Source organism: Puma concolor, chromosome C1 (genome assembly GCF_028749965.1).
Source record: "Puma concolor isolate L17-30 chromosome C1, mPumCon1.1.hap2, whole genome shotgun sequence".
In the NCBI taxonomy this organism is placed as follows: domain Eukaryota; kingdom Metazoa; phylum Chordata; class Mammalia; order Carnivora; family Felidae; genus Puma; species Puma concolor.
The window spans coordinates 27,840,589-27,857,316 of NC_141674.1; the positions used below are offsets into that span (position 1 = coordinate 27,840,589).

The 16,728-nt window shown below is 48.0% G+C and overlaps 1 protein-coding gene across 1 annotated transcript; it reads right to left on the reverse strand.

Annotated features, from left to right (window-relative positions):
* Positions 1 to 1,726: 1,726 nt before the first annotated feature.
* On the reverse strand, positions 1,727 to 11,962 carry TRAPPC3 (trafficking protein particle complex subunit 3). The gene is made up of 5 exons (XM_025932573.2): positions 11,794 to 11,962; positions 4,515 to 4,612; positions 4,170 to 4,269; positions 2,939 to 3,121; positions 1,727 to 2,481 (listed from the first exon to the last, which is right to left on the reverse strand). Exons 1-5 carry the CDS (start codon positions 11,833 to 11,835, stop codon positions 2,362 to 2,364), a joined length of 543 nt encoding a protein of 180 aa, XP_025788358.1. The 5' UTR covers positions 11,836 to 11,962; the 3' UTR covers positions 1,727 to 2,361.
* Between the last annotated feature and the right edge of the window lie 4,766 nt (positions 11,963 to 16,728).

The following is a 16,728-nucleotide window of genomic DNA, read 5'->3' on the forward strand; positions in this document are numbered from 1 at the left end:
GGTATTATGCTAAGTGAAATTAGAGAAAGACAAAAATCATATGACTTCACTCATATGAGGACTTTAAGAGACAAAACAGATGAACATAAGGGAAGGGAAACAAAAATAATATTAAAACAGGGAGGGGGACAAAACAGAAGAGACTCATAAATACAGAGAACAAACTGAGGGTTGCTGGAGGGGTTGTGGGAGGGGGGATGGGCTAAATGGGTAAGGGGCATTAAGGAATCTACTCCTGAAATCATTGTTGCACTATATGGTAACTAATTTGGATGTAAATTTTAAAAAAGAAAAAAGAAAATTAAAAAAAAAAGAAAAAATATCAATAAAGCAAAAAAAAAACAAAAACAAAAAAACAAAACATGGGCTTTGTGACCTAGCTTCTCCCCTTAATGGCCATATAACTTCAGGCAATTTGTCGTCTTCCCTCTAAAAATGGACTTATTTTGGGGCACCTGGGTGGCTCAGTTGGTTAAGCGTCTGACCTGTGGTTTCAGCTCAGGTCATAATCTCACAGTTTCATGAGTTCAGGCCCTGCATCAGGCTCTGTGCTGGCTGCTGGTCGCCTGCTTGAGATTCTCTCCCTCTCTCTGCCCCTCCCCCACTGGTGCTGTCTCGGTCTCTCTCCAAATAAACTTAAAAAAAGTTTAAATCAAAATGGAGTTATTGTGAATAATGGAATTATCGTGGATTAGGTAATGCAAAGTGCTAGGACAACGTCTGACACACGGTAAGCACTCAAAAAATCGTACCCAACACCAGAGGTTTAACTTTCCTTTGACTTCATATCACCCTGTAGACACTAACCTACTTCTTAGCTCTTCTTTACAGCAAAACTCCTTGAGGGGCGTCTGGGTGGCTCAGTCGGTTGGGCGTCTGACTTTGGCTCAGGTCATCAACTCACGGTTCGTGGGTTCAAGCCCTGCATCAGGCTCTGCGCAGACAGCTCGGAGCCTGGAGCCTGCTTCGGATTCTGTGTCTCCTTCTCTCTCTCTGCCCATCCCCCACTCGTGCTCTGTCTCCCTTTGTCTCAAAAATAAATAAACATTAAAAAAAAAACTCCTTGAAAAAAAAATTTAGTACTCTTAGTCCTCTCCCTTTCATCCTCTCAAACCTCCCATCTGGCTTTCACCTATTTTTATTTTTCAGTATTTATTTTGAGAAGGAGGGAGAGCACGCACATGTGTGCACGTAAGCAGGGCAGGGGCAGAGAGAATCCCAAGCAGGCTCCGTGCTGTCAGCAGAGCCAGATGCAGGGTTCGATCCCATGAACCATGAAACCACGACCTGAGCTGAACTCAAGAGTCAGAAGCTCAACCGACTGAGCCACCCAGGCATCCCTATTTTCAAGTAAACTCTATGCCACACGTGGGACTCGAACTCATAACCCTAAGATCAAGAGTCACATGCTCTACTGAATGAGCCAGCCAGGTGCCCCCTCCCCATTCTTAACAAGGTCTCTCTAGCCAAGCCTTCCAAATTAGTGGCCAAAAAGCTCAAGGTAGTCCATTTTAGGTATATCTGCGGTAATGGTCTGCTTCTAGATTTTGCTAGATAATAAACCCAAAAGTGACTTTGAAGGAGTATTTGCTCCCAGGCTTCCCAGACTCTCTAGTCTGTGGGGAGAAGCCATTTCTAGACCAGGTAAAAGCAAGGCAGGGCCCAGGGATTTAGCTGGTCTCCTCACTCCACTGCAATAAAATTCCAGAAAGAAAACAGAACATGATTAGGATTTCACTCAAGAATGTGTCTTTATTGAAGAATTTGTAAGAAAAAAGGATGGACCCTCTGTAAAAAGAGGAGATGTTGCCTCCAACCAGCAGGGAGGAATGAGACCTGGGTGGCTTCCCAGAAGTCAGTGTTTCCAGCATGGCTCCCCTTTCCTGGCAAGCACTAGAGTGTGTCACACCATGACTAGTAATTCCTGTCCATCCCTATCAGCCTCTCCTCCCCCGTCCCACAACCCTGGATTCCCTACAGCCATTTACCAATGGCTTTCTGAAGGCCCAGGAATAGATGTGGGGTAGGCTTGCCTCTTTAATGGGATCAAAATGGGTTTTGCTTTGGAAAATTCAAACAGGAATGTAAAACAGTTGAGCTCTTTCTAGTCCAACCAGAGATGACTGCATCCAACCCCTCTGAAGGGAGAGGGAGCAAAGAGTTTCCCTCCTGAATGTGCACACTTGTGGGGTAAACGGACTAGATTGCAGTCTGCTCTTTATTAGCATGGAGAATGGAAACAGAAAAATATGCAACAACCATGTTAAAAGAGTCACTGAGTTCTAGAGGGCAGAGGGAGCTGAGGCTTCTGATTCCAACAAGTGCTCCTTCCTGTTAGCTACCCTGAAGTCCTGGGGATGGTCACTCCTCTCCAGCTGGGAGATTGTCCTCAATCCGCCTGATGAACCTCATCCGGATTTCTGTCACACCGTCTCCTTTCAGGGTGTCCTGGACAAACTTGGCCTCCACAGCCATCTGGACCTGGGGGACAGTGGGAAAATGAAGGGGCGGGTGCCTAGTTGCAGCCTCTGGGGAACCACAGGGGACAGGCTGTAGCTGACTCATCCATGGCAGTCCCAACAAGGGGGCTGGTTTCTCGCAAGGACAGGATTGCCAGTTCATGTCCCCTGTAGAAAGCAGTGACCCCGATCTGTAAGGCTGACTTAACAAAGAGCACCCACAAATGAGACCTTTACCCAAATAAGCCAATCTGGGAATTTCCTGGGCTTTGGGGGCTGACAGCACTACTATCAGCAAGAATCATCACCATGTAGAAACATCCACCTTGGATCCTATGCTCAGCAGCGTCACATCTCAGGTAGCAAAGTGCTGAGGGGAGCCAAAGGCCTTTCTTTTCTCTCCTTCTCTCATTCCTTCAAACCTTTATCAAGCCCCTACTACATTTCAGGTGTCCCAGGAGGTAAAGAGCCGCACTCACCATTTCCAAGGCTCCCCGTAACACCCCACACAAGAGATTGGAATAAATAAGGGATGAGTGGTTATCAGGAAGTTCCACAAAGTCCACCAAGGGATTATTTTCCAAAATGAGGGAGAATTCGTCACCAGCTGGGCTCCAATTGGTGATGCTTGGAGTGATGCCCAAGTACATCTTGAACGCCACCTGTCAGGAACACATGACAGCACTATGTGGAAGAGGAGTAGGGGCCGCACACCAGGGAAGGTGATGGGACTGGCAAAGGAGAACTAAGGGGCTTGGGAACAAAACTGTGGCCTTTGCAAAACACTGGAGCTTTAGGCATTCAGGGCAAAAAAGACAAAGCATCTGTGCACAATTCCACACCCCGCTCCTTCAAGGCGTCATACAATTAGGCAACTTGCTGCCCACCTACACTTCTTCTGACGGGGTGGCTTCTCGGAACCAGCACATGAGAGGCCCGGTCCACTTCCTCGTCCTCTGTGCTACCTGAATCCTTCTTGAAAGCAACTATGAGTCACTGTGGCAGAATTATTCTGAAGACATCCTTCCCTCTATCCACCCTCCTGATTCCAAACCCTCACACTGTCTCTTCACTATCAGCTCTCTGTAGGATTGGGGCCGGCATGCTCTACAACAGAAAGAACCAACCTTTAGGCAACGGACGCCACAAAGCTAAAGGCGTTTTATCATTTATTATTAATTCTACCATACGTAATGTTAATATTATCAATAGTGACCATTTACTATAAGCACACTAAGTTAAGTGTATTCGTTTTAATTGAATGCTCATGCTCATTATTTCCTTTACTTCTTACAATCACTCTGTGAGGCAGCTCTTATTTTCCTTTTTTAAAGATGAGGTAAGTGATAATTAAAAGGTTAAAAGCAACTTACCCTTAACTGGTAAGTACTGGAGCCAGAATTTGAAGCCAGGTTTGTCTGAATCCAAAGTCTGTATTCTTAACCCCCAGGCTGCTCTGCTACGTCTTCACAGTCAAGGAGACCTGGCTTTGACTTCAGTGGGGCTTTCACCCACACAGATGATCCCAACCACTCTTCCCTTTTCATAATCTGTGCTATTCCCAAACCACCAGGAAGACTCCTTTGACCAGACAGCTGCCTAACTAGTATTTTGGAATACTAAGGGCCTCTCTAAGGGAGATGGAGAGTGTGGTAAGCAGTGCCTCCCAATGACATCCCTCAGCACAACAAGGTGGCCCAGGATAATGACCTTGGCGATGACGTCTGCAGTTTCCCGAAAGTCGTGGCACCTTCCAACATTTGACCGTGCCAAGAAATCTTCTATCAGTCGGACTCCAATGTTATAGCCCCTGGGAAGAAAATAAGAGAACATACTGTATTATGGAGTGTGAATGTCTTACGTCTGAACATAAGGCTGCTGGTGGTAAAGGGAAAATAGGGGACAATTCCAAAACATCTCAATACATGAGCTCAGTGGAAACTGTATCCAAAATATTGGTTACAAAAGAGAATCCTGTTCTGGGCTCTAAAGGACCATGCGGATTGTGCACTAGGGAACCCCATTCTTGTCCCTCCCGCAGAGGAGCTCACTCACATTTTATCCAGCTGTTTATTCACATCTTCATCATTTTCATAGTCCTTGCATAGCTGGGTGACCAGGGCCCCATAGGTAAGGGTGAAAAGCTCGGAGCTCTAAAAGACATTCAAAAGACAGTCAGAACCAAGATACACAAAAAACAAAGTTTAGTGAGTCTAGATCAACCTCAATGCAGCTGTCAGGATTCAAAGGAAGGTCATCTGTGTATGGTGAGAAAGAATATCCTCCTCTATGGAGTGCCAACGAGTGTGGCTCCCCAGGGTCAAGGTGGCAGGGCTTCAGCCAGACCTACTACAGAACAGGTTGTAGAAGGCACTTCATGCATAGAGGAGTCACTCTTCCAACATATCAAGGTGGGTTTCTGCTAACCCAGGACCCCACCACAACCGCCAAGCTAAGCTTGGGTCACCAGAATCTGGGGTGGGAGCAGCAGTCATCCACTAGATACCATGAAAGACAGACCTGAAACAGACAGTTACAGATTAGCTTCTGTATGTTAGCAGGTGTGACCAATGGCTTCTCTACACCTAAGACTGTCTGGGGTGTCCTGGCCTCAACTCCCTCCCAGCGCCCCACCCAGGAGCAGCAAGGACCCAGGGGCCTTGTCTGTGGGGAGGAAAGGAAGTCCTAGACAAAGTCCGCTGCTCTGATAATCCCCCTCCTAAGTCACCAAAATAAGGAAAAATAATGTTCCTCTTGACACAGAGCGAAAATGTTTCCAGGAATGGGGTCACTCTGAAAGGAGTCCAATCTTTTGTGTACCTGGAACACAACCCTGATCTGGACTGGTTTCTACTACAACTATAGTTAACATCACAGAATGCCTGTCTCAGGTAAAGACTCCTGTCACCTACCTACCAAGAAACAGAGATGTGGAAGGGGAAAGGATGACAAATGCCATGACTACAGAATGAAAGCAGGAGGTCAGGAGCTAAACACAGTGAAGAACATGCTAACAGCACATCTGGAGCAATGGATCCACACAGAAGGCAGGCTGAAAGATCAAGTCAGCCACCCAACCGCTCCCTTCTGAGTGGAAGCTCGTCAGACTTGGGGCAGAGCACCTTTCTGTCCTCAAGTCTTCTGGGGAAGAAAGTCCAAGTAATGTTAAGGCCCAGGCTCTCAGGACCTCAGTGCTCCTCACCTCGTCCCCCTGGCCTGGTGCTGAGGTCACTGCAAGAATGATAATGTGAGCCTTCTGCTCACATACTGCCTTCTACTTTTCATAGTCTCATTTTCCACCCCACCACAATTCTGTAAGGCAAAAAGGGCAGGGATTAATCTCATTTCAGAGATGAGGAAAACTGAGACTCAGAATGATTAAGTAATCTGCCCAAAGACAAACAGCTAATTATTGACAAAAGTAATTTTGGGAGACAAAAAACAAGAGTTTCTAAGCCAATATTCACGCTACCCACTGTTCCCCATAAGTTCAATATTAATAGCCCCCCTAAAAAATAACAAAAAACTTACCTGCACTAGAGAGTCACAGAATCAGTTTCAGAACCAGGAAGCTTTTTGAACTAAACTAAAACAGTCAGATCAGGGTGCCTCCAAGAGACCATTTACCAAATATGGCAATTAAGGGGAAGCTATTAAGGAGGCCAATGATTTTTTAGTAAAGTTACGGGTTTGGCACTAGAATGGCTTGGACATGAATGGATGGAGACAATCCAGCAGTTACCAGTCTATCGAGTTGGCACCACTACATTAAATCAGGAGAGCTTTCCTTCCATTATTAATGAGCCTTTGGATAGAGACTCCAATGGCCTCAGCCCACCATAATGCCGAGTAACATGCGCATCACAATGTTATCAAGCACCTTATACACGCAGCAGCCCCCAATTTACCAATAAAAAAAATCAAGGTTCTAAACACATCTGTCCATGGTCACAGAATCAATATGCCTGGGATTTGGGAATGAGATTCTGACCCAGGTTCTCCACATTCTCTCTTAATTTGCAATTCTGTCTCCATCTCTGATTATGAACCAAGCCCACTTGAACAGTGTGCAATGTAAATACATCACTTAAAGGTCTTCATACTTTAAAAATAGGAGTGGAGCTGTGGCACAGAAAAAAGTCATCCATTCAATGTCTACTATGTACCAGAGATTATCTAATAGGAGGGTGATACATAATAAATTGAATAAAATATATGGTTTGCCAGATGATGATAAGAGCTATGGACAAAAAGCCAGCAAAGGATACACACACGCAGAGAGGGAGAGAGGGAGAGGGAGAGAGGGAGAGGGAGAGAGGGAGAGGGAGAGAGGGAGAGGGAGACAGAGAGAGGGAGACAGAGAGAGAGAGAGAGAAGAGGGGAGGGAGAGAGAAAGAGGTGTCAATTTTAAATAGGATAGTCAGAGAAGGCCTAGTAAGGTGATATTTGTGCAAAGACCTGAAGGAAGTAAGGATATGCCATGAAGAAACCTGGGTGAAAAGATTGTAGGAAGCAAGTGCAAAGACACTGACATGGGAGTATGTCTGCCATGTTTGAGAAACAGCTAAGAGACCAATGTGATTTGACAGGAATGAATAAAAGAGAAAACAGAAGAGGAAGACAGGTTACTGCTGACCTGGGTTTTCAGTCCTTGTGACCCTTACGACAAAAGGTTTCATGGGACCTTAAAGGTCAGCTAATGGGGCGCCTGGGTGGCGCAGTCGGTTAAGCGTCCGACTTCAGCCAGGTCACGATCCTGCGGTCTGTGAGTTCGAGCCCCGCGTCAGGCTCTGGGCTGATGGCTCAGAGCCCGGAGCCTGTTTCCGATTCTGTGTCTCCCTCTCTCTCTGCCCCTCCCCCGTTCATGCTCTGTCTCTCTCTGTCCCAAAAATAAATAAACGTTGAAAAAAAAAAATTTAAAAAAAAAAAAAAAAGGTCAGCTAATTCAATTGATCCAATTTCTTCATTGAACATAATAACCACATTCTCCTTCCCAACAAAAACATGAATCTCTTCTGCAACATTTTTAAGTGCTTGAATTATGTTTAGTAATAATGGCCATTTACATTTATAAAATCTTCAGAATGCCTTTCATTAATCCTAGTAACAACCATGAGTTTAGCAAACATCATCCATCCCCATTTTATAGGTGACAGGTTAAGTAACTGAGATTCAGTTTTCTTAATAGTTGAGCACTGCCCTGTAAAAAGTTATGTGATCGAAGCCATCACTTAGTATTTTGGAACATCAGTTTTTTTCACATCTGTACAATGGTGACAATACTATCTGCCCTTGAGGGCTGCAATGAGATATATATAGGGCACCTGCTGCATAGTACCTACACAAGAAGTACAGTACCTACAAAAGAAGTAGATGCTGTTATTTTTTATTCTTAAACTAGTTATCTGTAGTGTGCTGTCAGAGAGTACCCTGAATTGGTTTAAGGAGGGAGATTTTTGAATCAATATAAAGAACTTTGTAATAACGAATAAGGCAAATAGAAAGAACAATGGGTTTATGGGGCACCTGGGTGGCTCAGTCAGTTAAACCTCTGACTCTTGGTTTTGGCTCAGGTCATGATCTCGTGGTTGGTAAGTTCGAGCCCTGCATTGAGCTCTGTGCTGACAGTGCAGAGCCTGCTTGGGATTCTCTCTCTCCCCTTCTCTCTCTGCCCCTTTCCTGCTCATGCTCTCCCTCCCTCTGTCTCTCTCTCTCTCAAGATAAATAAACTTTAAAAAATTAAAAAGAAAGAAAGAAAGAAAGAAAGAAAAGGAAAGAAAGAAGAGGAAAGAAAGAAAAGGAAAGAAAGAAAGAAAGAAAGAAAGAAAGAAAGAAAGGAAGGAAGGAAGGAAGGAAGGAAGGAAGGAAGAATGAATACTGGGTTTGTAGTCAGAAGACCTGATTCTGAGTCTGGACTGCCACTTACTAGCTGTGGGATTTTAGGTAAGTCACTTTACTTTGCTAAATCTCAATCCCCTCACACAAACATGGGTAACAGTAAAATCTGTCATGCTGGAGGATCTAATGAGATAACAGACTTTAAATGCTTTGCAGACCAAGAAACCACAGAATAGCCAATACGATCTCCAAGTACTATAGGCACAACCTGAGCAGAGCAAGTAAAGCCAAGCCCTACTTCAGGTGAGCTACTGTACTTGATGGTTTTCAAAGCCTTTTCAGTTAGTGCCCCAGACAAACAAATCTTCCTAGGGGGGCCAATCTTTGGAGCTAATGCTCCAAGAGTCACATTTACTATTTTTATCAACACAAATAATTCAGTGTGACTTCCCCAAGCAGCTGGGAATGAAGGTCAGTAACAGGAGGGAGTTGATCCCTCTCTCTTACCCTCCGGCCTCCTGTATGGAGATTCTGAGTGCTGCCACTGAAGTAGTAACCCACCTGAGCACTGGACAATACAGCCACTGGGGTTGGGTTACTAGTAACACAACACAAAATAAAGTTGGGTTTGACTGTCCATGGAATTCAAGAACCAAACACTGTACAGACACATAAAGGCTAATATCTGTACAAACAAGGATGCTTGCTAGCTGACATTTACCGAGTGCCAACTGTGTTGAGGGGACTGTCACACTGCTAGCTTTTCATGCATGATGTCAATTAATGCTCAGAACAACCCCATGACAGATACTATTACTACCCTTTCGAATCTATTTTTTAAAGATGGTGAAACTGATGCTTACAACAATGAAGGTCACACAGCAAGTAAGCAGTTAGGCCAGGACAGTACTACACCCCTGTGTTGTATACTTTTCTGCCTCTCTCATAGCATGTGCTTCTCAAGGTCAGGGACTAGGACTGCATCTCTGCACTTCTCCCAACACCTAGCACAGAGCTACCCATATAGTTAGGGCTCAGGAAAAGTTTGCCAGATACATGGGCTGTTTCTGCTCGCACAGACTAAAAGCAGAGGTCTAGTTCTTTGGGTATATTAATCATTTAAGTCTTGGAGGGTTTAAGTGGGAACACAGTAATTAGCAGAACGTTGGGCCAACTGGGAAGAGGGATGCTAGAGGGAGAGACCTCCCCAGGAGGAGAGGAGCATACCAAAACCAGGTGGCCAGCAAGAGGATCATGTGACAGGCCCTTAACTAGGCAGCAGCAGGAAATGAATGAGAGGGTGCCCCAAACCTTCATGTCATTCATTCACTAAATATTGATTCCCTAGAGCCAAGCATCATCCCAGATGCTGGGAATAGAGCAATGGACAAAACAAATCTCTGCTCTGGTGGTTACATTTTCATGGGGAAGACTGAAAAGAAACAAGTATATAATTTATAATGGAATAGTGCCATGAAGAAAAACAGAGTACAGTAAGAGGACAGAAAACTAGTCAGGTAGTCAGGGAAGGTCTCTTCAGAGGAGGTGACATTTGAGTAACTGCGAATGAAGTAGGGAGTAGCTACATGAGGGTTAGGGTTACTCATTGGGGGAAGGAAGTTCTAAGCAGAGACACTAGCAGTTGCAAAAGCCTTGAGGCGGGAGTGTGCTGCTCCCCTCCCTAATTCTCCCCTCACCAAAGCAGAATGAACACGGAGGGGGTTGCTGCTGGTGTTAAGGGTGGAACCTGGAGGTTCCTGTTTAAAATGGTATTAAAAGGGTACCTGGGTGGTTCAGTCAGCATGGAGCCTGCTTTAGAATTTGTCTCCCTCTCTCTCAATATTTAAATATAAACAAATAAATGAAATGGTATTAAATATTTCAATAGGGATTTCAGGTTTAAAAAAAAGTACAAAACAAAACTAAGATGTGAAAACTAAGCATCTCCTCATATCTTAGGAAAAGAGGAAACAAACATTTACCATGTCCCATACATTGTACACTGTTATCTCACTTAATCTTAAGTAGGCATCATTGTCCCCAATTTATAAATAAGGAAATTGAGGATCAAACAAGACTTGAAAATTCCAACAATGTCCATGCTTCTTCCCCTACATGACAGTTTCCTAGTAAAATATACTTTTTTTCTTTTTAAGTCCTTGATATTTTCTCCAAAACAGGAATTCTTAACCTGTGATCCATGGAGGATCTTCAGGGACCCACAAATCCCCCCAAAATGTAAACAAGTGTCCATGTACATGTCTGTCAATTTAACATTTCTGGGGAGGGGCACCTGGGTGGCTCAGTTGGTTAAGTGTCTGACTCTTGGTTTCAGCTCAGGTCATGATCTCATGGTTTGTGAGTTCGAGCCCCGTGTAGAGCTCTGTGCCATTAGAGATTCTCTCTCCTTCTCTCTCTGCCCCTACCCTGCCCGTACTCTTTCGCTCAAAATAAATAAATAAACTTAAAAAAAAAAAAATCTGGGGAGGAGATCCATTGGTATCAGCAGCTTCTCAAAAGGGGTCTGAAAAAAAAAGTTAGGTACTACTTTAGAGTGTTAGGGCCTCCTGTGGCCCATTTTTGGTGGCTGTTCCTAGTGTAAGATGCCAAGGTATAAGGATGTTTAATCACCCCGCTAGAGCTGAGTGTCAACAAAAGGCCCCTGATTGAGTTTCCAAATCGGGAAAGAAAGATAGCATGGGCAATTCTGGAGGTAAGAATATGGCAAAGAAAAACACCTGGCAAGAGGTCCCCTTAATTTGGAGGAAAGCGTCATCTACCTTACTTTCCAGGTCAGGCTGCCACCTGCAACCAAACTTTACCAGACTACATGGTGTCCCACTATTCCCAGGGCAAGAAAGGAGTCCCCCCGCCCCCCGCCAGAGAGGTACCACTTACTGCCACCCTGCCTACTCCTCCAAATAAAAGTTCCTTTCTGGCAGGATCAGTATCGGAGCATCTCTTACAATCCCCAGAGCACAGTGTGAGAGACAGTAGGGCCTAGTAGTCTGAAACTTGGAAGTTCTACAGAGACATGAGTTCAAATCCCAATTCTTCCTAGATGTAAATTTGGGGAAGTTATGTAACCTCTCGGAGCTGTAAAACTGCGGTAACATTATCTACCTGAGAGAGTTACTTAGCGAATTAAATGACACCGTGTACGTAAAGTGCCTGGCTCCGTGCCTAACACACAGTAAGAGAGCAATAGTGGTAGTTACTATTACCGTCGTCGCTGTTGGTCTAGCACACGGCGGCTCTCAGGCGTCGGGGGAGGGATCTCTGAGCTACTCCAGCGGCCCTGCAACCTGCTTCAGGCCCGGTACGTCCCCGGCGTGACTCTCCCCTCCAGGCCCACAGGCAGCCCCCTCCTCCTTCCTTCCTGCGAAAGCACTTTGCGCTCATAGGAGGCCCTTTTCCAATTGCGCCCCGCGCCGGGCCCCTTCCCCAGAACGCCTCCATTCCGCCCCGCTCGCCGAGGTCACGCGCTCCGAGTTACCATTTTCTTGCTCTCGGTGCCACGGTTCGCCTGCCTAGACATGGTGCCGGCCGCCGGACCCCGCCTCGCCACAGACCTGCTCGGCGACCCCTCTGGACACCGCTCCACCCAGCCGCGTCCCCTCAGCCTTCGGGACTGACCGGCACCAACTCACCGCGCCTGCGCGGCCTACCGCAGGGCACCACGGGACTCGTGGTCCGGCGGATGAGGATAATTCCCGCCCGGTAAACGTCAGACTACAACACCCAACCGCTCCGTTGGCAGCCCCGCTGGACTACAAGTCCCAGAGTGCTTCGCGCGGCTGACTCGCTTATAGAGCCTGGCTCCCCGAGGGCTACATTATAGCCGCTGGGTGGCGTCCGGCGCTTGCGGGAATCGTGTGTAGTCCACACACTTCCCTTCCGCCCACCCCCTCACCCTCACAGATGCTCCGCAAATTCCTCTCTTGTTGGGTTGGTCTTGGAAAGTCCCCCTTTCGAACTAGCTTGTTCCGCTCTTGCTGCAATTCAGAGCCAGAAGCTCCCAGGATGTCCCAGAAAACTAGCTACGGCTCATACACAAATCTGGCTTCTTACTGCAAAAATATTTAATGAGAACCTATGTGCCAAGCATTTCACTAGTGGTTTTTTTCAAACTGTCATTTGTTCCCAAACTCCAAAAGCAGCCAGTACCTGCATCCTACCACTGTGGCCTCATGATGGAATATCCAGTCTGTTTGCTAAAATTCAGGTCACTTTGTCTCCCTCCCCTTCCCCAAGAACTACACTGCCTGGTCCCTGGAAAAGAAAAATCGCCAGCGTTGGTAGCAGCCAGTCCCAGATTTTAATCTCAGCTTTGCCATTTTAGGCAAGTTGCTGGATCTCTTTCAGTTGTTGTGGAGATTGGTGAGACACAAGTGCAGAGCACTTGGTCACAAAATAAATGTGCATTCCCTTTCTTCCAGACACTCTCTAAAAACAGCCAACAGGTCCCAGAAACACCAGGGGAATGTGCTGGCCACACCCTCACCATCACCAAGGGAAGTCCTACAGTCCCTGACCGTAGCTCTTCGGTTTCAGCTCCAGCCATCCCCTCTGGCCGGTCAGTTGTAAGCAGGCTGGCCTGGGAGTCCCTGAGCACCCTCTCCTCACTTAAGCCTGGTAGCCTGACTCTGTAAGCAGCTGCATTCTAGCCCCTAGCCTTCACCATGACAACCAGCCCGCCCAGACGTGAGCCAGCCCGGCTGGGGAAGACTGGGGGGGGCCCAGGCTGCTCCGGCTAAAGGCCAGTTCCCAAGATTCTCCCAGTCTCTCCCTCAGGGTGCAGGACCAATCCTTATTATACCCTTCTCCCTGTGACAAAGACATTCTGGGGCCTCCCTAGAGGCAGTGACCTTTGACTCTCCCTCCTGTGTCAGTGCCTTGGCTGAGAGTTCTGGGAAGGAACTGGAGGGCTGGGCTGTGGCAGGGGAGGAGGCAGGGGGTCAGCTAGCCCCCAGCGGCCAGCGCAGCCAGGGAAGAACCTCTTGCATTCCCAGGAGAGAGGACAGCTGAGGTGAAAGCTGCAGTTGGCTGGTCTGTCTGTCGGTCTGGGCTCCTCCCTGCCGGCTGCCCTTGGCTGCCCACAGAAACCTGAGTCACAGTCACGGCCAGCCGCCCCACCCCACCCAGCCTGCTGTCAGGCAGGGTGGTTCTGGAGAAGCTGAAGGCGGAGCCTTTCCCTGCCCATCTTATGACCTCTGAGATTCTTCTTCTGCCTGTGATTGCTCCTTTTGGTGTCTTTTTCTCTGGAACTCCTCCTTCCAGTGCCACAAGTCCTGAATTAAGGATGGGGGAGGGGGCCATTTTAAGCTGATTTATAGGGTCTCCTCCCTCACTCAGATGTGAACCTAAACCTCCTTAGACAGCTGCTCCAAGGGCTCTCGGTACAGCTCCCATCATTCCCAAATCCCAATCCTTCTCAACCACTGCTCAGGGCCAGACATCTCAGAACACTAGGCACCTACTCCTCACCCTTGTCTCCTTCTTCCTAGAAAAGAATGTAACAGGGACAGCTTCCCATTCCTAGCAGGGGCTCTAGGCAAAGACCCTTCCCAGGAATCCCAAACAGTGAGCCTGTTCGGTCCTGTATCTGAGTTCCTCCCCCTCCAGTCAGTCCCTGTCCCTTCCTGTCTCCAAGCTGGTGGGAGGGAGGCCTTATTGTCACTGGTGTCACCACTGCCCTTGAGGACATTCCCCACCCTCAGCCTCGAGGAGTGGGCCTGGAGGGCTCCCCAGGAGAGCGGGTATGGGTCTCTAACCCATTCACCATGCTGTGCCTTGGGGTGGGGTGGGAGTGAGAGTCTGGTGTCTGTTCTCTCTGCTGCCCCCAGTATGAGGCCCCTCCCACTTCCTATTTTGTGAGTGTGGAGGCAGCCTCCTGGGCCTTCCTCCTGATTCATATCTCTGTGTCAAATCTCCCAGTGATTTCCTTCACCCCTCCATCAGGTTCGTCCTGGACCCTGCCCCACCAAACCCAGGAGGTTGTAAATGCTCTTGCTCCTGCCCTCCCCCTGGGGGATCGGGAAGGGGACTTATTTCTGATCCCTGCCCCCTAGCCCAAGCCCAGCCTCGTGGTGAGAGGAACAGCTCATTCGTGCCTGTTTCCGAGGAGGAGGGACTGCCCTGGGTGGTAAGGGAGTCACAGGGGAGCCAACAGAGTTCCTTGCCCCTCACCAAAGCGGGCAAGGCATCCTGTTGGGGCTTCAGTCCTTGATATTTCAAGTATCTCACTTCTTCCTTCTCTGGGATGTCTAATATATGGGGGTAGAGGCACGTGAGGCTCCCAGATGCTGTCAACCAGCCCCAAACTTGGAGAGACACACATACTCTAAACCTTCTCAGTTGCTAGCGCTTGGGACCTGCCAGGGATCCTGATCAGCCAGGGAGTAAATGGAGAGGAGCCCACTCCATCTCTCCATTTGTTTGCTTTGACTTAATCACAGGACACTGGTGCACGCACTCCTGGTTCCCCTTAGCCATCCTCCCAAGACTCATCCTGGACCCATCAGCTGTACAGGAAGCCTTCTGGGGCTGGCTGGGAGAAACGTCCATCAGGTTGGCTAACTCCCAGATGGCCTGCTGGTCCCCACCACTAGCATCTTGTGAGGGGGTACGGGCGCCTCCACCCTCAGTCTAGAGAAGTGTTCCTCTGCGTTGGCACTGTCGACATTTTGGGCCTAATGATGCTTTGTTCTGAGCATTGTAGGATGTTAAACAGCATTTCTGGTGTCTAAGAACTAGATGCCAGTGATACCCCCAGTTCTGACAACCAAAAGTTCCCCTAAATATTGCCAAATGTTCTCTGGGGGACAAAATTGCCTCTGGTTGAGAATGACTGACATAGGCTAATACCACACACTGTCTCTTTGCCATGAGTTCCTCAAAGTCAGTCCCGGATCATTAGACACAATAGAGAATTTCCAGTTCTAAAGCAGTGCTCACCCCTCCCCTTGCAAAGAAACTTTCACGACTCCCCACGATCGTCACCTACATGATGTCAATTGGCATTCAGACCCTCTTATATAGACCATCCCTGGCCTCTCTTTTCATCTTTAGCTACCGTTTATTTCCTCCTCCACTACTCTTGAGGTCTAGCTAATGAAGGTACCTCACTGTTCCCACCCTCACTGAAGACCCAGGTTGTTCATCCTCAAGATCTACCCTAGAGGGCTCTCCCCCTGTTGGGTTCCGTTCATGAATCCTGGCTCAGGGTAGGCCTGTTCAATTCTGGAAGATGCAGGCCCTGAGGCCTCTGACCTCACAAAGAGCAGTCCTGGACTCCATCATCCACATGGTCCCCTCACTTTGCAGATGGGATGGCTGACAACAGAGATCTGCTCCTCCTCCTAGTCTGCTTTTATGCTTAAAACTCCACCACCACCACCATCATCATCATCATCATCATCATCTTTATTTATTGCACACATTTTATATGCCAGGCTCTGTGCTAAGCATCTCATCTGCATTGCCTTATTTAACCTTTACAATGACCCCATGATACCTCATGGTACTATCATTTTCCTGATTTTATAGGCGAGCAGACGGGGTTTCAGAAAAGTTAAGACACTAGCTTAACGTCAGCAGCTCCATTTGCAGGCTTTCCATCATCATCATCATGTTCTAATGATTTGGGGCCAGAGGGAGCACTATTCCCTCCCCCACCCTTCCAAGAGAGTTTATGTCCCCAGCTACTCACTCCTCCTAGTCAGGCTGCTCCCAGGTTGCCTGAGACCCAGACCCTTTTGTCCCTCAAACCCCCTTGAAATGGCTGCTTTCTGGAGCTGTTCAAAGAAGAAGACACTGGCGGGAAAGAGGGGCAGGAGGCTTGCATCTCACTGGACCTAATCTCTGGACAATGGAGAACCAGAGAACTGACCTTCTAGAGGTCAGGACAAAGGGCAGGGAGGGGGTGGCAGGGCTCAGCTGTGCCCTGAGCTGTGCCTCCTCGCCTCCTCCTTCCTCCCCTCTGTCAATCCCTGCAGCACCATCATCGATCCACCTTTCCCAGCAAGCTCCCCCCTCGCTTCTCAGGCTGGCCAGACTTGGCTTGAGGCCCCACCTCCGCTGGCACTAACAAGGGGATTGGGGGATCCACCGCGAAGAGCTTGTGAGCAGGACTATTTGGGGGAGGGGAGTCAGAAGAGGCTTACTGCCTCCTCGACAGGCCACAGGGAAGAAAATCCTTCCGGGGAGATCGGAGGGGTCGCCCGATAGGGGTGGGGGAGGTTCAGGGCCAAGACCACCCAGTTTGGAGCTGGGAGGGACCCAGCAGATTAGAGACCTGAGTAAAGCATTGGTGCAGGCCTGTAATTACCCCTGAGGAGCAGGGAAGACACCAACCATAGGATACTGGAGGAAGGGCAGCAGCAAGGTTCCGGGCCTCTCCCATCCCAGCCATCCCCAGGAGAGAGAAAGC